Below are 21,563 nucleotides of genomic sequence, written 5' to 3'. Positions count from 1 at the left end.
TCCCTGGATCAAGTAACTTTTCTTCTCAGAGCTCTTAGCTCTATCCTGGTGTTTAACTGAGAATCAATCAGTCAGTCCATCATTTGAAAAATAAGAATTTACAGCCATCTTGCCCCAAAATGGCAACTAGACATTCCATTTTGGTGACTGCAAACTTGGTTTAAGGAGTCATTTGGCACCTAGATTCTATATATGAGTTTCTAACACAGTTTCTAAGGTGTATACCAAAGATTTTCTCAGCATATAGTATATCTGAAAACATGTGAATACAATGAATGTGTCATGCAACCATTTTCCCCACATTATCTGTCCATCTCTTGTGATTCAATCATTAAATTTTTTTCTGGAGTATTGAGAATTTAATTTGTTAGATTGATAATACAGTAATGCCTTTGCACTGACATGCTTAAGGCAGCAAACAGAATCACCATTCAGGTATTGCCAGTTAAAAGACTCTCCAGTAACAAGCTGGGAAAGACCTCTGCCCCAAACCTTGGATAACCACTGCCCGTCTGAGCAAACTGCTTAATCATTTCTGCACAACAGCACTCATTATTTTGCAATACAGTATACAGGTCACTGGCAGTCATCATTCAAAGAAGTAGCTAAGACACCTTCTATAATATTCATCAGTAATTCCCCATGCATTCCCTGAAGAAATCTTCCAAAATTATACAAATAAAAACAGAATCCAGAATCTAAGAGCCGAACGTTTTCCTGCTTAGCAACACAGAACAGAATACTAATGTAACCTCAAACCACCCAAACCTTATAGCTGCCAGCACAATACATGGAAGACAGAAGAGTAATTTTACTGCAGCAGGCGTTACAAAGATTGAAGCACTCAAGCATTAGTTTTATTGTCTTTTCCTTATCCTGGGGCAACTCTTCACCTCAGCTGGAAGCTAAATGGCAATATTTCTAACTTCGAACCTCAAACAACCTTACCTCCCAATCCAGCACAGGCAAAAACCAAACTGCAAATTATCCCTTAAGTGAACTTAACTGCCCGGACATCTGTTTGGGAAGGGAGAGACTCTGTTTTTCTTTTGTTTTGTTTTTGCCTCTCAAACTATCAAAGGATTTTCACTCCACCCAGAAAGTGTAGGAATGACTTTTCACGTTTTACACTGGTTTTCCGTGATGCTTGGACAACTAAAGGCATCCCAAACAGTGGTTCTCAAGTGGCAGATTACAGGGTACGAGACAACAATTGAAGGCTCCCTGGCTGGTGTCCAAGGTAAATGAGAAGTATGCAACACCAGTGTACTCACCAGTGTCTGCTGATACCGTAATGTCCTTTTTGGACGGTTGTCCCCAGTCATATCCAGTGTTTGCAAATGGGGAAACTGGGCATCCCGGGGGAGGTGCCTTCCCTTCTGCTTCCCGGTTGCAGGATCATGGAATGGGACAAAACTGAAGTTGTGAGTGCTCCAGCTAAAGGCTCACTGTGGGGGGGATGCGTAACCAGATACCCTGGTTCTGCTCATGCTCTGACACAGCAGTCGTGTCCCTGCTCTAATGCCTCTAACTGCTGCTCTGGCACTGAGTCAGCCTAGTAAATTAAAAGGTGATAAGATTTCTTTCTCCTGGCTCCAGTGGGGTTGTTTGTGTCCAAGGCCAATGATTCCAGAACTGGAAGGGTGATCGGTAGGGTTTTGGTGGAGGTGGACCAGAGGTTGACATTTGTTCGACTCATGGAAAAAGCATTGGGAAAAAAGAATGAAGAATGACCAAAATTATTAGACTGAGAAGGATATCTTAGTGGCAAAGGTGCCAATGCCCGGCTATTACCATTACAGCCCATAATCCAAAGCTTTGTATATTTCGAATGCCCTTGTTGACAGACTCTCAACAGCATCCCCTGGGAAGCTAAGTTCAAATCCCACAGGCTTCAGAGATTGTTCTCATAAGCAGGCAACAGCCAGTGTCCTTACTGCAAATAAGCTCCAATGAAGTCAGCAGGATGTAACTGTAAACATGCTTAGGGCTGAGATGTGGTGCTTCCATAATTTTGTCCCATTAGCTCTTGTTCTATTCCACAATGCCCAGTCTAAACAATTCCTTTTCTGTTTTACTTAAGACTACCTTTTTCTAGGGGCTGTTTCAGATGTTCAGATTTCTGTCATGCACATCTAATTATCTGAACCACTCCAGCTGCCTACCCGGTGCATCTTCAGCTTATGACAAAATCTATGTAGTGAAAGTGCCCAGTGCACCTGTGGGAATGGAATTCTACAGCATAGGGAGAATCACATGGAGAATGCCCTCTTCCAGACCACTGCCACCCTGGAACTTCTGAAGGTGGTGGAACTACCAAGCCCCCCCCCCCGCTTGCACTGATTTAGAAGGATTCTGAAATACCTATTTAGTAGAAGAGTACAGACTGCAAAACATGGATATTACCAAACCACTTTTGCTTTGATGGCAACAGTTCTTCTCTTAAGATGTAGCCCGGGACAATCATATTCCTAAGGGTTTATTTAATGGTGTAGTACCTTAAATAAAATATGCACACACAAAATGTAGTTTCTCAAACTACATACACACTAAAAATGGTTTCTGCATAACTTGTCTTCAGTTACTAAAGTGAATCCTTCAACTCAGTCAAGCCGACTATAATTATGAGCAAAAGCATGCAAAATAATAGCTCATCAGCCCGGCAATTTTAGTGACCTTTTACATTTTTACTTATTAATGCAATTGACGTTTTCATAAGAATCCCAGTGTCTGCTTAATATATTTGTGAAAGTGTTTCCTTTCCACTTTCCCTGAGGCTACCATTTTGCTTTTTCTTTGGCTGTTTTCTTCTGAAAAACCTAAATGGCTTTTCTTTTGGTTTTTAAATCCTTTAATTTGGGTATTTACAAACTAATAAGTGACCTCCAAATTCAAAGTATGCTGTGGGCCAGATAACCATATGGAGGAAAGGACATCAGACCCAATGTAACCATGTTAACAAGTACTATACTTATTGGGGGTAAATTCACGCAAGCATGGTGGGTTTAAAAAAGATTAAGCGTGGTCACATGAGGTCAGAACCCTATCTATACAGCTATCATAAACCACACTCCTCTCCTGTAAAATCAACCAAGTGCAACACAAGATTACACAGGTGTCACTAAGGAGGATCCCTGTTTTGAATGCTCAGCGCTTAGCAAACTTTTTCAGCAGGGGGCCGGTCCATTGTCCCTCAGACCTTGGGGGGGCCGGACTATATTTGTGGTGGGAGAAAAAGAATGAATTCCTATGCCCCACAAATAACCCAGAGATGAATTTTAAATAAAAGCACACATTCTACTCATGTAAAAACACCAGGCAGGCCCCACAAATAACCCAGAGATGCATTTTAAATAAAAGGACACATTCTACTCATGTAAAAACATGCTGATTCCGGGACCGTCCATGGGCCGGATTGAGAAGGCGATTGGGCCGGATCCAGCCCCCGGGCCTTAGTTTGCCTACCCATGCTCCAGACAAAGGGCTCATACTCACAACTACACAGAACTGAAAACTTTACCCACATTCATGACTCCAGGATTAGAATCAATCCTGTTTTGTACCAGTTCTCTTTGGTAAAAGGCCTGTTCTGTAACCTAGTTGCACTGCAGATATAGAGAAAGAGACGATGCCTCCTTATTGGTTAAAAAAAAACAACAACAAAGTACACCAGTTAGAAAACAAGATCACTTTTTATTTTGGCACATGGAGATATAGTTTATATACAAAGTTTATAAAAAGTGGCAGTGACAAAGACCTGCCCTCTCCTTTCTCAGACTAGGAGGAGACGTCTGTACTAACACAGTACAGTTACCAAGCACCAATTTCCAGAGAGGACTCCCATGTTTTTTTTCTATTTTTACTCAGAGGAAAGAACCTTTGAGTTGTCACCCTGAGCTGTTCACTGGCCCTGAAATGGCTACTGCTCAACAGGTGTGGTGTGCAGTTCAACTGCACTAGGGCAGGACAAAAGGACCTTCTAAGCTTCTGGCCTCTTGTTAGATTATTCTGCCTCATGTTATTTTCCTAACCATTATGTTTGTTTTTAAAAATATATATCAAAATCCTATAAAAATATTTTTTTTCAAAATCTTAGGCAAAAGAGAATGATAAAGGCTGATCAAGGGCAGCTTGTTTAAGCATACAGTCCTTGGCTGCAGTTATTAGGATGCCGAAAGGCAACAATATACAAGAACGTAACTGCAAAACATAGGTGTGGCATGCAATTAAAAAAAAAAGTGGTGGGGGAGAGGGAATAGAGCACATTTCCTGTGCTCTGCAGCAAACATATGCACCAGTTAAAAGTCCAGGCTTTTAATTACCTGTGGCTACTGGGTGCCAGGACTGTTGCACCACTGGGGAGTATACATTTGCACATATAAATAAGACTGGCTCTTGAGGATTGTCCTCATTTTGCAAGTGAGTTTCTTAAAATGGCAGGTCCCGCAAAAGGGGGCCGTTACAGTACTGGAAAAAAGAATGCATAATTAACTGAAGACTTCCTGAATTGTTTGCTCACACAATGGGAGGAGCAAAGCAGGTGTGCAAATGGGCATGCAGAGATTTCCCTAACTCTGCCAATGTGTAGATTTGCCCTTAAAAAGCCATGTGTGGCATCTGAGCAGCTGGGGGGGGGGGCGCTTATAGCCATGCCTCTGCTCATGAGGATCAATTTCACTCACAAGGAATAGGGAATCATGGGATGGGTGGGCAGAAAATATAGGCAAATACAGTGTAGGCAAACATCTCCTAATAAAATGACAAGTCTACAATAGTCATCACAGGGTATGCTACCATTGAGAATGGAAATAGCAACAATAGAAGTCAAAAAGACAAACTTGTTATATAATTAGAAACACCTTGTGGAATGGAAACCTGTTTCAATTGTTTCCAAGTCCTGGTGTCAGTTTGTGCTAATAATTATCAACTTCTTTGAGAAAATAAGCAGAACAGATTTTTTTTTTGGGGGGGGGGTATTTCTCACACTCCTGTTTGTGATAAATACTCGCTACCTAGGTGCTCCCCATCAACCTCAATGTTGGCACATAAACACACTATACTTACAAACCCTGAACTGGGAGGCAAGCATCAACAAGTTGCCAAAGTCTGTCTGAAATAGTGATATTAGAGAAATTTGCACAATGAGTAAAAAAGCTGCACACTGAGTAAGAAAGCTGGCTTAGCCAGGCATGATCAAATTAAAAGACACTTATATGCTAATTTCCATGGGTCACAATATCTGATAACATATGAAATTCCCAATAAAATCAGAAAAACTGTTAGAAACAACAGAACAAGTATCATATGTTCATCAGTCAACCGCTTCCTAAACAGGACAGCTTAACGCCCCCTACCTTCAATATGAAATGCTGTAAGGGAAGAGTAGCCCTAGACCTCTACAGAAGGTCATCCTATGGCACAGAGTATTACGTGGACTTTGGCCTTAGAGGCAGTGGCCCCCTTAGATGACACAGTTAATTCCTGGGAACAAGTAAAGGTCCTGGCAAAGAGTGCTACAATACTCTGACATCTCCTTGCAGCGGTGGAACTCGGTGCCTGGGGCATGACCTTCTCGGTGCTTGATCATTCCATTCACCTAAATGAAAAGGTAACAAAAGGCAAAAGAAAGGCTTAGAAATTTAAAACAGTATTCATTTTTGAATATTTATTTATTTATATTTTGGTTCAGATGCTCTACTGAAATTCAAACCAGACAGGATATTTGTTTACTCGAGACTTCCAGTCTACTGTCCTATTAAAATCCAGCTTGCACTTCTGGGAATTCTCGGTCCACATACTGCTTAAGCCTGCCTTGTAGAATTTTAAGCATAACCTTGCTAGCGTGTGAAATGAGTGCAATTGTGCGGTAGTTGGAGCATTCTTTGGGATTGGGCTGTAGACTGATCTTCTCCAATCCTCTGGCCACTGCCGAGTTTTCCAAACTTGCTGGCATATTGTGTGTAGCACCTTAACAGCATCATCTTTTAAAATTTTAAATAGTTCAGCTGGAATAGCACCACTTCCACTGGCCTTGTTATTAGCAGTGCTTTCGAAGGCCCATTTGACTTCACTCTCCAGGATGTCTAGAGGGCTCCCATGGCTTGCGGAGAGCAGCCTGTTCTGGGGGCTGGGGAACCTCGGGCTTCCCCTGCCCCACCCTGCACCTGGGGGGGAAATAATTTTTTCCCCCTTTATTTCCCCCCCCAAAAAAACTAGGTGCGCCCTATGGGGCGAAAAATACGGTAAGCTTGAATTTTGCTATAAGAAGCTGATGATCTGAGCCACAGTCGGCTCCAGGTCTTGTTTTTGCTGACTGTATAGAGCTTCTCCATCTTTGGCTGCAGAGAATATAATCAATCTGACTTCGATGCTGCCCATCTGGTGATGTCCATGTGTAGAGTCGTCTCTTGTGTTGTTGGAAAAGTGTGATGACCAGCTTGTTCTCTTGACAGCACACCCCTAAATTATATCAAATGTCTGTTTGCAGAAGTTGCACTTTGCTTCCCAGAGGCCCCAAAAGGGAACAGTAATGCTACAGGAGGTCCAACGAAAGTTAAACAAGAATCTCAAGAGTGCAGCGCCTTCTAGAAGTTAGTTGAGAAGCAAGAGTGAAGCACAGCATCCCAGCTCACCTTTACAAGCATGTCAGCCACATGCGTATTTCTGGAATCTTCAGCAAACACAGAAGTCAGAGCCTCTACATACCAGGACCCACGTTTGGTGTTTCTCATAGCAGCTGTGCCTGTAAGTAAGTAAGTAAGTAAGTAAGTAAGTAAAGTCAGTGCAAAGTAGAAAAAGAGGGACAAGTGCATGATGATCCACCAACAGCAACTCAGTTCAAAGGTGTAAAACCACCTTTGAGCAGTTCATTAAAATAACGTAACGAAAAGACTTTTATGGTACTATTCCAGGTACCTCTCAGACAGGCATAGCCACATATCATATCAGAGCAAGTGGGAAGACGCAGCTTGGGATTCTCTTTCTTGTTGGCATCGCTTTCTTCGCAACCTGGAGAGTCAGCACGCTCATTTCCATCTATTTGGTCCACTCCACGGTCTGTCTCATCTAATAAAGAGAAAACAAGAAGGCAGGAATTTCACCCACCTTCGTCAAGCATCTTTTCTAAAGGTACATTTCTGATTGTATGTTCAATTAGTAGGGTTTACTATTGAGCATCATCTACATTCCCTGACCTCCTTACTTTTGGCAACAATAACCAAATTTGACTACAATAGTCTTATTAGCCACTTATCTACCTTGCAGTAATTAAATGATCAAAAAGCACTGGTACCACTCCCCTGGTACACATGGGAACTCATGTCCAAAGTAGTCGTGTGTAAGCCAGGCACTGATTTAAGAATCCCAACTGTTTTCACCTTAGCTTTCCCCTTCCCCATCAGCCCCTGGAGAATCACCTGCCATAGAAGAGGAAAATCCCATTGATTATACCCCCCATTGGCATAGACTAACCAACTGAGAATACTTCATGCACCTGAAGCAGTGGACTCCAGCCTAAGGAAGTTTATGTCACAATTAATTTATTAAGTCTTTAAAGTGCTACAGACTCGTTCTTTCTACATCTTGCCAGAGCAAATAGGAAAAAGCAACATGTACAGGAAGAGCAAGAAAAAAGAAAAGAAAGACTAAGGTTATTAAGTAATATTAAGCATATTTAAGTAAGGGTATAAACCCGAGACGAAGCAAATCTGGGAATAAAATCTGAAGAGAAAGTATTTATACATCTTGGAAAGGTTGTTCCAGCTGCTTTCCCTCTGTAATCACCATACATCTTAAACAGTACAAAAGATGTGTATACATAGGTTAGAGGTAATAAAAGGAATGAGAAAAATGTAGGACAGAGCCCTTGATCATTTTTTAGATAGACTTGAATGAAAACTGCCTGGTTTCAAACAGCACAATCTTCTTGGATTGCATTACAACTTTTGAAAACATCAAGCATCCACGAACTAATAAATCGGACACACAAAACCATTTTAAGAAAGACTGAGAACAGATATTTTTGCTCTCAAGCAGCATCACCAACATGTCTAGTAAGATCTATACATATACAGGCATTAGCCACTGTGACTTTTGATATTTAAAATTTCAAATCATCATCATTATCAAAAGCATGGCGAGAAGGAAGATCTGACTCAGGATAAACTATTTCAAGTGACACCCTCAAGCTAGTTTCTAATGGTGTCCAGTAAAATGAAGTTTGATCAAATAATGCTTGCGAAGTATTTTCACAATTTATTCCACCAGCAGTGAGCTTGCAAAACTGGATTAAACTGCCAAACGGTAAACTGCTGCCCAAAACCTGCTTCAAGATCAGAAATTCTGCTTTATTTTCAAGACACTAATTTCTTTCAATTTTGCTGCTTTAAAGCTCATCTGAATAGCACCGAGTCTCCTTTATCAAAGTGATCTCTACTCAGGTTTAAGCATAATTTAGCAAAACTGCACCTTGAATTTTCTGTAAGTGACCACAGTGTTTCTGCTTAGAAGAAATTTAATTCGTAGGTACGAGGCTGACAGACAGAAACTTCAAGGTAGCTTCATGAGCACGGGATACTATAAATTTTCCATTTGTTTCTTAGAACAAAACCTGTGTGTTGTTTTTTCACTATCAAGGTAAGACTGAAAAGGAAAATATAAAAGCATGAAGGAGGACTATAACTTTCAACTGTTGATGAAAAGGAATGGCTTCTGTTTTTCATTACTTCTCTTATCAGCTGAACTGTTCACTTCTTCAAACCATTTTCTATTCAGAAGTTGTAGTTGGACTATATTCTATATATGCACTCTAAACATACTGTGCAAAGGATCTCCAGGTCATAATGGTTTTATAGTGTCTATAGATTTAAAAAAAAAAAAAAACTAGGCCTGCATCAAGCACAAATATGTTGCAAAAGCTTCATTTGGTTTAGCCCATCCAGACAGGCTTATTCAGTTTTGAAATGCTTGCTGAAGCCACCAAGTAGAGGCATAAGAACTGAATTTTGGAAGAACTTAGGCTTCTATGTTAAGAATTTCTTAAAGACGGATAATCCACAGTTGGAAATGTGACTGTTAACTTGGAAGTCCTAAATCCCACTTCTGGATGTCTCAGTCCCATTGAATATACCATTTTGGGATTGCTTCTTGCATTAATTTGAGCAGGTCAAAGTCGAGCAGAGTGGTGTTTTAAAAGCAGCATCAAGAGCAAACTGACCCCCCTTCCTTCTCTCTCAGACCAGAAAACAACTGGGAGAACATTAGCCCCAGAGGCACTTGTAGTGACATTTGCTGGCGGGGCAGGCGGCAAGGGAAATAAAATGTGAAGGAGGCAATTAAGAAAGAAAAGCACAAGCTTGGAGCAAGGTAGAAAAGAGGTGGTGCGTGTACATGTTAGTTTTATTACATTTAAGAACTGGAAGCCACTCTGGGAGCCTTTTCTTCACTGAAGGGGAGGATTCATTAAGGTTCTGTGCTTGAATTAGTAAGGTTACTGGGAAGTAATGCTACATTTCTTGTAGGCTTATGTTCCAGCATGGCCTCAAATGGCTAAGGAAAGTGACCTGTTTTGTGAATCTCCCATCATCTCCTATACAAGTTACAGTATAATTGGAAGATGTGCTAGAAAGTTTATGCCAAGAAGCTTATGCCCCTCTTGTGTTTCTTGGTACTTTTCTTCCAAAATTCCTTTCAATGGACTTAAGAGTTTCTTCCATGAGTGACCATGTCACTGAAGACAGTGACATTAAGCTTTGAATGTCTAAATTTTCTTGTACATGCTCTAAATGCAGCTGAAGACCCTGTTCCCCATCTGATTTTAAGGAACTTCATAAAAGAGTTTTTCAATGGAATCTCTCTTCAAAGGAATGCATAGCGCTTGTTTTATGTTATGGTGTTATGGAAGGTGGGTTACTGGCCATCGGACTGCTGCTTTTTTTATTTCCCCCAAATCCAGAAAATATACGTAAATCTATAGTCCAGACCAAAGAGCAACTGTGATCAAGTTCCAGGATGCAGGTAAAATCTCCATGCTGGGTTATGATTAGTGTGGCTAACCGCCCCACACCACACATGCAAGATATGGGAATTATTACAAAGCTCCCCTTTGTCACGGTGCTGCAGGGTCTGCAATCAGCTGACCACATGCCATGCAGAGTGAGAAGCACTTACAGAGAGAGGTAGTGGCAACAGCAAGGCAGGGAGGTGAATGTGGGTTCCGCTTATACCTGAGAGAAGCAAAGAGGAGAGTTGAGCGCAAGCTGTGTAGAATGGGGAATGTTTGTGAAGCACAGGTAACCCCACCCGCATACCCCCACACCCTTCTCCTTGGGTTACCTACCTCCCCGGCATGCTTGAATGAAGAACATTTTGGGCTTATTCTGAAGCCTAGGGCAGTTTGCATTATCAAAGAGCCTGAAAATCTCCTGCAGCTGGAAAAAAAACCACGGTAAACATTTGTTAGAAAAAACTGCTAAACCAATTTTATCTGAATCATGCTTTTTAATTGTTATATATTTTATTCTGTAAATCATCATGATAATATTTATATTGAAGGGTGGCAATGAAATAGGCAAGCAATCACAATATTCTAAATATCATTCAAATATACATTCTGCTCCTATATGTTTCCATTAATTGCTTTCCAACTTCCAGAAATACCTTCATTTCTGCTTCAGGCCAGAATCTATTATAACTTTATTTGCCAGTAGCTGGTTGCCAATTTCATCATCCTTAGATGACCATGCCCTACACAAAGGAGGAATCCACACAGGTAAATTACCTGAAGCAGTTTGCCATCCACTCCATAGACCCCACCCTCTATGCCATGTGAGAGAAGTGATACTATGCAGGAATCTACATCTCGGTGAACTGGAAGCTTTGAAAAGTTTTCCAACTCCTTATGCATTTCCTGAGAAAAGAAGTAACTAAAATCAGCAATCCCTAAAACTGCAAATACCAGAGAAGTGGGAAAGGCACAATTAACAGAGCAAAGCCATGTACCAATAACAAGCTTAATGGGGAGCCAAAGAAGGCTAATTAATTATAAAAAATGGTTGAACATGGGCCCAATTTCCAGAGAATTTCCAGATTTTATATTCTGTTTAATCCAAGTATTCAGAGATAGTAATTTCTAAAATTCTGTAACCAGCCAGCCAGTCTTCCTGGGGCCTCTGACTCCAGAGTAGGAAGCAGATTCCTGATGGCAGAAACAGCCCAAGTGGCATTGGCTGTATAGGCAAAGGCTGAGAGAAACTTCTGGTTGCTGTGCCCAGCCTCTACAATTCTGGGGGACCAAAGTTATTTAATCACTATCACAAAGTTATTACACTAAGCAATCTTCTGTAGATTTTTATTGAACGTGTGTAAGAGTAACGTAAGTGAAATGCGTTAAAATAAATGAATTTGCTAATAAAATTGTGAGACTGAACAAACTAAATAAAGTACTTAATAAAAATACAGTAAATTATGCTATCTAGATAGCAGTAGAGATAAAAATTCTACATGGAAATACAATCCTTAGTATACATAAAATGCTTGCTCCAGTATACCCAGATTCACATTAGAAATGATGTCAGTTACCCAATTTATTGTGAGGAGCCAATTATAAAAAAATGACTTCCAGGATGGAGACATTCATCATGCTTGTTCCATTCTCAGGGCTCACCTGTGCAGTTTGATCATGCCGTACCATCACTTGGTACCCAAGATGTCTGAAGAGCATTTCTAGGGCAACTTGGTCAACATTGCCACCAGAACGGAACTCTAGGTCCGTCTCACTGCTAAAATGCACGTTGCTAAGTATCAGCGCCAAGCCCCGTGGGTGTGATTTCATCCTGTATGCCTGTGAAAAACAGGTAACCTGATGGATCCAGATTCCTGGTATATTATGAAAACAGCAAAATCACAAGATACTTATTCATGACAGTCAGAATCCTATGGCATACCTACATAAATAAACACAAAGGGAGAGGACACCTTACATTTATAGCAGAAAAAACACTGTAGTTTAAAAGGATTTATAGGCTAATGGCCAGAAAAATCCCAGCAATGTAAGGTTTCATGCTAACGCTCAAACAAGTTCATATTTGTTTCTATCAGTGTACAGGATTTCCATTTAGAAATTTAATGATATTTTAAAAGAACTTTATTCTTTTGCCTAAAGAATTAGAAAAAAAATCTCCCAGTCTGGTAGAAGCACCAGTGAGAAGCGAATGACTGGCAGAGACTGTAAGGGAAGGATACTTAAATCAAATGACTGCAATGGAACTCATGCTATCACACCTTAAGAACTGGACTCAGAATCAACAGAAGTCCAAAATAGCATAAGATCCAAGGAAAATATGTAAGTGCCTTTGGGAAGAAAATACAGGTATCTAAAAGAGAAGCACACATCAAAATAAAACTTATTAAACCACCTGCCTCTATTTTTCAGTTTGAGATGGTTCATGTTTTTAGAACTGCATGCGAAAGTAAAAAACATGTCATCCCCTGAACAGGCATTTATTTCACATTTTGAAGCTGGCTTTCTGCAGATTACCAATAAAAGCACCCAATGCTTGGGGGGGGGGCCCTAAACTTCCACCCTTCAGGATACTCACCATGTGCTCATGCTCATGATAGAATTCTGGGGTGCATAGCTTCACCTGAGGATAGTGAGGGCCATCTCCATCATCCAAAGAATGCTCCACTGGTTCTGCTGAGACACAGGCCAAAAACCAAAATGTTAAGTGGCTCAGCAACAAAATAACTTCTGTGCAGGTATAAACTTGGCATTTACAACTATTTAGGGATACCAAATTAATAATATAACCCGCCAATTTTTTAAGCACTAGAGGAGTAAGTCCAGTCACAGTAAAGAGATCAAAATGATTGCAAATCAAATGCATGTTTATGTAGCTTTTTAAAACACCACTTTTTGTGATATTTAGAACATATGTGTATATTAATTAAGTGGGGAGAATCTCAGGGTTAAATCAGACTTGATATAAAGTGTATGAATGTAATTAGTGTGCATTTTTTGTTATGAAGGCAGCATTTGCAGGGGAGCTGCAGAAGCCTCATGGCTGTGGAGATGGAGTAGGCAAATTTACTTTCTAGCTCTGAGGGATAGTTCAGTTGGTAGAGCATGCGGCCCTTTAATCTCAGGGTTGTGGGTTCAAGCCCCATGTTGGGCAAAATATTCCAATACTGAAGGGGTTAGACTAGGTGGGCCTGGTGTTCCCTTCCATCTCTACAATTCTCTAATTCTCTCCCTACTATGGTGCTAACAAAAATAGCCTCTCTGATGCTGCTTTCTACATTTCAAGGGAAGCCCCCATTGACACCAATGGAGCATTTCTTTGAAGTGGAAGTAGCAACTTCAAATAGGCATTTGTTGGGACTATATCAAGGAGAGAAAGGGTTGAGGCTACCAGTGAAACACAGACAGAGCCACGTTTTAGAAAAACCCACCAAATGTTCTTGGATTACAACACCCATCCTCTGTGACCATAACCCATGTTGGCTGGGGTTGATGGGAGTTGGACCCTAATAACATCTGGGGGGCCACTGGTTTGCCATAGCTGGTTAATACATAAGTTAAACTCCTATGACTTGCTCAAGTCTAGGCACCTTGCCCTGTGCAACCTGCCAAATATAATGACTAATGGCAACCAATTATAGTTTTGTGATTATTCTGTGTTACAGCTATTGTTAATAGTCATGGATAAAAAACGCATATACTGAATAATTTATCTGGTTGCTAGTTAATAATAAAACAGTCTGCAATTTAGAAGATCAGCAGGATGCAACCGAAACCAAGAGACCTGGCCATAAAATTTGGATGTAAAAAGTAGGTCAGCTTTTTGCATGGAAAATATAAAACATTATAGTCAATATATTGTATTCTTAAGAGCCACCGTTCTGAAAACAATAGTCTGGAGACTGAAATACAATTTGCCACACATCCCAGCCACGTTTTATTAAAAACACATGTCACCTAGTTTTAAGTATTTCTGTTATGGAGATGTGAATCTCAGGCACATTCTTCTCTTTAATTTTATTTATATCTAATTTATTTAAAATATATCTCTGTCCCTTCAAAATATATAGGGAGAAAACAATTTCCCTCAAAGAAGTCTGGCCATGAGATACAATTAAAACAAGAGGAAAATACAAGAGCCCTTTGCAGCATTTATTTTCCAAGCAACCTGCGTCCCCAAAATGGTGCGCTCATGACACCCCAAAGCCCCCCATTGCACCCCAAAGCCTCTTGCCTCTCCCAGTTTTGGACAATTTTTAATTTAAAAAATTGTGCTTTTTTAGCTTTGTTGTTGGGGTGGTAGGTGAAGAGCCAACTTTTTTGTCTGTTTATTTGTCTTTTTTATGTGTGTTTGGCTCATTCCTGAGCAACACCAATTGGGCATTTTGTGGTGCTCACAACAGTTTATTACATTTCTGAATGTGCCCCCAGGTCCCAAAAGCAACTACACCACAAAAGAAAGCAACTACAGTTTGGAGCATAACATCCAAAACAAAGAAACAAGTGTAATATTAAAGTGGGAATTTCTCCTTATAAATGGAATTGCAGGCAACCTTTCGTTACAATTTTGAAGGCTGCATTTGGTCAGATAATATTGCTTCATAGGCTGAGTCTGAAAAAATAGGCCACAAGTTGCCTATCTTTATGTGATTTCATATATACTATCTTTTCCACACATTATTCTTGGCTCAAATAGATCTTTCAAGCAAAAATTGAATTTCATCATCAGTGGACACATTCTGGCAATTTTCGATGTATCCTATAGTATCCAACTACTAAAAATAGCCTTTATGAGGGAGGAATATATAAATATTCCAAAGAAATAAAGCAGCACCACCTCCATGTGGCTGCTATAACAAAAGCAAAGGTGGTGGAAATCTATTTTGGATTACAAAAGCCTTGCACACTGATCTCTGACTTTTGTTATTAATATATTTAAAAAATAGCTCCTTGGGGCTAAATGTTTTCAGGCTTGCTCTTACCTAACAAAAATGTTTGATCTTTTCTTAACCAAAGGCAACACTGGAAAATCAACATGCATTTTCCTACCCCCACAACAGAAATCTTTTTTCTTTTGTTCATTGTGTGTCATATTAAATAGAATGCTAGTAAACGACAAAAGGAAGTTTTTAGCTGTTACAATTGCAATAGTCACATTTCACAAAAATAAACTTACCAAGTTGCCACCGTGGCCTTTTTTGAGAGATTTCTGATTCAGATATAGGAAATGGCAGCTTTTCCTCATAGCCAGAATTCAGCTGAAAGAGTCCACACAGCATTATTAAACATAAATACAGAGATGCAAAGGAAAATAACCACTTTCTGCCTACTGGATGTCTATACATACACCAATCATCTTAGGTAGTCTTTACACAAAGCACAGAAAAGATAAGACACATGTAAGTGTATATCTATTTAAGTTAGGATTCCTGATCCTCTTTTGGGGAATATTCATTTCAAGCCAGGTGTATTTACTCCCCCTCCCGACACACATCCCAAAAAAATAATCATCATGTAAAACACCACAGGAATCATGTGCCACTCCAGCATAACAACAAAAATAGAAGTGAGGGTATTCAGGAGCATGGAGGGGACAACAGGAGATCACTAAACAAATATGGGGTCCCCCCCACCCCATTTTATTTGATCCTTCCTTACCCTTGCGTTCCCATTGCTATGGCTGGGAATGGTGCTCAGGAGCATTTCCACTAAGTGCTGCTGTTTGGTTTCTTGTAAAGCTTCACAGAAAGCTGAGAAGGCTTTGGGACCCCTCTTTGGGAGCAGGTTCAAGAATTCTATGTTTTGGCTAAAACTTCCAGACTTGCCCTGAATTCAGAAAAAAACCAAACATGGTAAAAGATCACTGAATTGGATAGGTGAACCAACATCGTTCCTATGGAGCTTTGAAGTGCTCTCACCCTGGCAATCCTGTACATATCTACTCAGAAGCAACTCTCACTGAGTTTAATGAATCTCACTCCTTAGTTTCTGACATCAGGAATCACAAGACAGAGAATCCACTAGGAGAACACTTCAATCTCCCAGGACATTCTATACAAGATCTCAAAGTAGCTGTAATATTACAAAAGAATTTCAAAAATAGACTGGAAAGAGAAGTTGCTGAATTACAATATTACCAAACTTAAAACCATGGAGAGACCTGGTCTGAATAGAGACATTCGATTCTTATCTCATTATACATGATAAAGCTGTTTTTGGCCATCTCATCCCTTTCTTTTTCCTGTAAGGCCAATTGCAGTTGTTAACAGTCGTCAACTGGTTTACCACAACTTTCAGCCAATCACCCATTCCCACCACACTTCTGAGTAATACCCCTCCCCACCCTCTTACTTTTATATAAAGGTCTGGTGACTTCTCTTTCAGTGTATCTTAAGAAGTGTGCATGTACACGAAAGCTCATACCAATAACAAACTTAGTTGTCTTTAAGGTGCTACTGGAAGGATTTTTTTTTATTTTGCTTTGACTACAGCAGACCAACACGGCTACCTACCTATATCTAGAACTCCTTAGTGTGTATACTAGGATTGCTGCCTAATTTGAAAGAATGGAATCATGCAAATGTTAACATACATTTAATAAATATATTCAATTTCACTATTCTTTCCTCCTTTTGTCTCCCATATAGCAACCCTGTACGGAAACCTCCAAGGAAACTGCACAGGGAGGATTAAATATTTTACATCACAGAACAATCACATCTTGCAAGTGATTAACTTCTGTGATTTCAAGCATACATGGTTGTAAGATGGCCAGCTGAAATCCCGCAAATTGCACATAAGGCAAGGAATATAAAAGCTCCTTTTGCACCAGCACAGAAAGAGTTCTTAAGCTCTCTCTGCTTTGCTTACTGGGCTTTGGGAGGTTCTCACAAGAGGGCTCGTTTGGTTATATGTCTCTGCATATATCCGCCATCCCCAAGACATAATGCCTGGCCAAGACATGTTACACAAAACACAGAGCAGTTGCAAAAAAACCCTACATAACTTTACTCAGAGTGAATCAGACAATCACATTTTACACATTTATTCACACCAATGTTCGAAACTCCCATTGTTCTAGGCACATTTTGCGACAGAGAATTTCATTAGCACAAGCAGTTTCTGAGCTCTGGGTGTAATACAGTACTCTCTGAAGACTGGAAAAGAGATCCTCTTAAGAATATTAGGGGGGTGGGCAGGGGAAGCATGGCTTTGTTTTTTGCAGTCTTCGGTTGAGGACTAGACCATGTGAAAAATGAACGTAAGATTTTAGCTGTAGTTCATTCAGTCAGCTTTGTATTCTTGTTATAAAGTTTCTAACACAGATTCACACGCAAAGAAGTTGGCATCCCCTTGATAGTTTAACATACATTTTGTATTAAAATATTGGTTCTTTAGAAATACATAGAAATAAAAATGTTTGTGATTTATTACTGGAAAAGTCTGCCTCACAGCTTGGGAACTGGAAAAATTATTTCCCTCTCCAGCATTCTACATTATTTCAATTTATTGGTTAAGTCTGCATCATCCAACAACACAGCTGGACTCCTTCAAACAGAGAAGATGATGATAGAATGGGAATACTTCAATAGCACCCAGTGTTTTAAGAGGCATGATGCTCTGTAATGTATGCCATTCTATCTTATAGTATTCTATTGTTATAGAGGTGTTTTAGCGGCTGTTTTTTTCCCACGTGCACAAGCTGTTACTTATGTGTTGTTTTTACCTGTATGGGCCTACGGCCGTAATAAATATTGTTGTTGTTGTTGTTGTTGCTCTGTAATGCAAACACTTGTTTTAAAAAGTTACTGTAACTTTTAGGAGCTACTGAGACATAAGTGACAAAAGGGGTGCTTGGATCAATAACTGTTTGATTACTTATGCCAGCATGAGCTTTTAGAACTTAGCCAAGTGCCTCATTTCTGTTCATTCTCTTGCTCTTTAGCCCAGCCTCACAAATGTCCTTGAAAGTTATTAGCCTACCCTATATATTTTTCTTAGAAGGCCTTCCTTAGTCTTTTGGAGCACACTGAGTCTGAAAACAGAGGGGACTAACCCTTTTCCATCTTAAAAAGGTCACTTGCAGGCAGTTCTTACCAGGTAAGAAGCTCAGTCCGTATTGTTAAGCAAACTACCCTGATTTCACTTGGAATAATACGGGGGTTGGTTTTTGCACTTCTCCAATTTTGTGGTATGGTTTTCCGTTTCAAAAACATAGAACAAGGCAAATAAAGTATGCATATTTAAGATGCGTACCAAAAACTGAATTGAAAAGAAAATTGCAGACAGAATGGACTTCTAAATGTACACATGGGAAATGGACTGGAAATAGATAGATCTGCCCATCCCTAATTACCAGTCTTAGTCTATGACATTTTTTTATCTAGTTATTTGCTGCCGAATACTACTGATCTCATTTGACACACAGGAATAATTGCGGCACTTAGAAGCATAAACAGCAACGATAATTTTGGATAATTTAACTTTTAATTCCAGTTGCTGACAAGAGTAACTGTACCTGTATCATCTCCATCATTGCTTCAGTGATCACATCCTTTTCTATGAGGTGTTCCATCAGTTCCTTCAAAACTAGCTGCTTTGCTAGGGAAACACGATTCTTTTTCAGAGCCTCTTGGTGACATTTCTGCATGCCACATGCGCCCAGCATCCTAGAAGAGATAAAAATCCTTTATCTTCTAACAATCTACTGGAACAAGTTTTCACATTAACCATACACCAAATGAGAAGTGAAACTTGTGTGTTTCCATTATGAATGTTCTTAGGAACATAGAATTTTGTCTGGTAAATGGAAGAGGGGTATCATGGGGAATTCTGAATGAAAAGAAATCTAGCTTTGAAACACTTGTTTATTCTATTACTCAGATCCTTTATTAGAGAACACACACCTTTTTTTAGTGATTCCTGAACATTCTTTCCTCTCTCCCTAATTACAGTTTTGCATCAGCAATATCCAACAAAGATTGGTGAAGGATCTGCTGGCTGGAAGAAGGAAAACAAGAACTTTTGTGATCACGCCAATAGCCTGATGGGAGTGTGTAGGAGTTAGAAATAACACCAGTTAGAAAAAAGAGCTGCCCTGTTTATTGACCAAAATTATAGGCTCTGACTTTCTCATCTTCCAAAAACATTGGATTACTTTCTAGACCAGTGTTTCCTAAACATCAGCTTTACACCGAAAACAGTCACAGCTTAGTAGTGGCTCACAAATTATGGAATTCAGAAAGAACTTGAAAATTTCTATGCTGAAAGGTAACAATTTCAAAGTTTGTGGAAAAGTAATTTATTTACTTATTAAATTTATAGCGTGCCCTTCCTCCCAAAGAAGCACAAGAAGGCAAACACACAATCAATAAAATGAAAACAACTGAAAGCAAGTCTAATACAGATGCAAACTGGGAAAGATTGCTATATTATTTCCTCAGTTCAATTCTGCAATAAACAAAACTATCGATTTTATAAATACTAGAATAGCCATAACAAAATTCTATATTATATACACTGCATGCTGAACAGAGATACTTTGTTCATACATAGCTGCTGCAACATAGTAGCTCATTTGACTTTTATTCAATATCAATCTACCGTATTTACTCGAATCTTATGCTCACCTTTTTGGGTCAAATTACATTGCAAAAATTAAGGTGCACATTAGATTCAATGGCACATTTACATTCGCCAGCAATACTTTTTTTGGTTTCACAGTTCTGAAAATTGAGGTGTGCATTAGATTTGGTGGTGCATTAGACTCAAGTAAATACGGTATATCTTGATTTCTTATGCTACTAAAATGCATTATAACTTTTAAGATGTTTGTATTTTAACTTTGATGTTGTTTGGACATTTTGACTTCATTTGGAGGATAACAATCTAATAAATAATATTCAATTTCCCAATATATTTTCACAGGTGCACACTAGAAATCACCTTCTCGCATGGTGGTCTAAACCAATTTGGACACTTGGGAAAAGTTGGGTGTTTTTAAGAACAGTTTAAACCTGGGGTTGCGGCGCTCATCTTGCTTTATTGTCCGAGGGAGCCAGCGTACAGCTTCCGGGTCATGTGTGCAGCATGACTAAGCCGCTTCTGGCGAACCAGAGCAGCGCACGGAAACGCCGTTTACCTTTCTGCCAGAGCGGTACCTATTTATCTACTTGCACATGACGTGCTTTCGAACTGCTAGGTTGGCAGGAGAAGGGACTGAGCAACGGGAGCTCACCCCGTTGTGGGGATTCGAACCGCTGACCTTCCGATCGGCAAGTCGAAGGCTCTGTGGTTTAGACCACAGCGCCACCCATATCCCTGTGATGGTAGGAGCCAACTACTGGGGGCTGAGGTCCCTTAATCCCCCTGCAATAAAACATTAGAGGGGGCCAGGCCCCTCCAGAGTTGATGGGCAATGCCATTCAAATGGTGTGCATGTGCCACATCTCATCATCGATTATGCTGGGCAAGGCTTACCTAGCCCCCCATCCCCAATATTTTATTTTAAGTTCACACCCCTGCCTTGTGTTTCTCCACCTGAATTTTATACTTGCAAGCCACACCAAAACTACCATCAGTTCACAGCTCACCCATTAAACTGCTGTGAGACGGATTAAGTACGCCTGAAACGCTTTGAACAATTAAAAAAACCCGCCGATCATTATTTATTCGTGGCTCTGCGGAGTCGCTGCATTATATAATATATTAGGAGCGATGAAAAGAGAGGCGGGGATGTCGGTGGAGGGAGGCAAGTGCCAGGGAGGAAACGCTGAAGGGGCCCTGGCGGGATGCGCGGCTCTGTCAACCCTCTTTCCCCTCAGCGAAAGCGGCTTCCCGCCTGGGGCTCTGCCGCCAGAGGCCTCTCCTATCCCCCCGCCTCCACTGAGGGGCTTCGGCCCCTTCCAGCTCCCTCTCGCCCCGCTTCCCCGCCCCGCCCCGCCGCCTCAGCGAACCGCGAAGAAGAGCAAAAGCCACTCACTCGCCTCCGCCGTCGCCTGGCGCTTCCCGGCGCGCGGTAGGCCGCGGGTTGCGCGAGGCAGGAGGCGCAGCTTTTCCCGCCTAAAATTTCTCCTTCCTCCCAACGGCCTGCAAGTAATAGAACGGGGGGTGGGGAGGAGGAGGAGGGGGGGACAGAGAGGAGGAGGAGGAGGAGAACAACTATTCCCGATCACGTGGCTGCAACTAGTTTGAGGCGCCTGCGCAGAACGGGCGGGACGATGAGAGCGAATGCGCGCGCATTCCAACCCACTCGCTTGGCCAGTCTCTTCCCCCGCACGCCTCGATACCTCAACAAAACTACTCAGAACCCGCCTATTGTGGGGCGCATGCGTGCCTTTCTCTTTATTCCTTGGGGATTCCGCTGGCCCCTACTGCGCAGGCGTGTTTTAACCCGCAGGGGTCTCCGGTTTTTTTGGGTTTTTTTGCAGCATTCTGCCCGACCTTACATTCTGTCTTCACTCCCATGAGGATTGGGGTGATGGTGTTTTATTTAAAAGAACAGAGCAGTTTCAAAAGTAGTTCTTAGTTTTAAAAAAGAGGACTT

General features: G+C 40.7%; 2 protein-coding genes across 4 annotated transcripts in view; both read right to left on the bottom strand.

The window, feature by feature from the left end:
• The window catches only part of CLCN1 (chloride voltage-gated channel 1), a 110,058-nt gene extending 106,855 nt beyond the window's left edge, over nt 1–3,203 (bottom strand). Inside the window, exon 1 of the mRNA XM_081893894.1 lies at nt 1,275–3,203. Within this exon, the coding sequence (XP_081750020.1) occupies nt 1,275–1,325 (51 nt within the window). The 5' untranslated portion in view covers nt 1,326–3,203. The remainder of the gene's footprint in view (nt 1–1,274) is intronic.
• A 1,990-nt stretch (nt 3,204–5,193) lies between these two features.
• Nucleotides 5,194–21,149, bottom strand: CASP2 (caspase 2). Of its 3 annotated transcripts, none has more exons than XM_081894512.1 (11): nt 21,000–21,149; nt 18,537–18,687; nt 15,677–15,844; nt 15,195–15,276; nt 12,597–12,694; nt 11,663–11,839; nt 10,778–10,906; nt 10,337–10,427; nt 6,916–7,065; nt 6,633–6,742; nt 5,194–5,596 (listed from the first exon to the last, which is right to left on the bottom strand). In XM_081894512.1, exons 2-11 carry the CDS (start codon nt 18,684–18,686, stop codon nt 5,462–5,464), a joined length of 1,290 nt encoding a protein of 429 aa, XP_081750638.1. In that variant the 5' UTR covers nt 18,687; nt 21,000–21,149; the 3' UTR covers nt 5,194–5,461. The 3 variants fall into 3 exon arrangements, with proteins under 3 accessions (XP_081750638.1, XP_081750637.1, XP_081750639.1); XM_081894511.1 differs by lacking the exon at nt 21,000–21,149 and adding an exon at nt 18,925–19,038; XM_081894513.1 differs by lacking the exon at nt 21,000–21,149 and adding an exon at nt 18,925–19,038 and having other exon boundaries at nt 12,597–12,691.
• Nucleotides 21,150–21,563: the final 414 nt, after the last annotated feature.

Source organism: Podarcis melisellensis (genome assembly GCF_964234715.1).
Source record: "Podarcis melisellensis genome assembly, chromosome: 17".
NCBI classification, from domain to species: domain Eukaryota; kingdom Metazoa; phylum Chordata; class Lepidosauria; order Squamata; family Lacertidae; genus Podarcis; species Podarcis melisellensis.
Note: the sequence above shows the minus strand (reverse complement) of the source record. Positions and strands in the feature narration are given on the sequence as shown.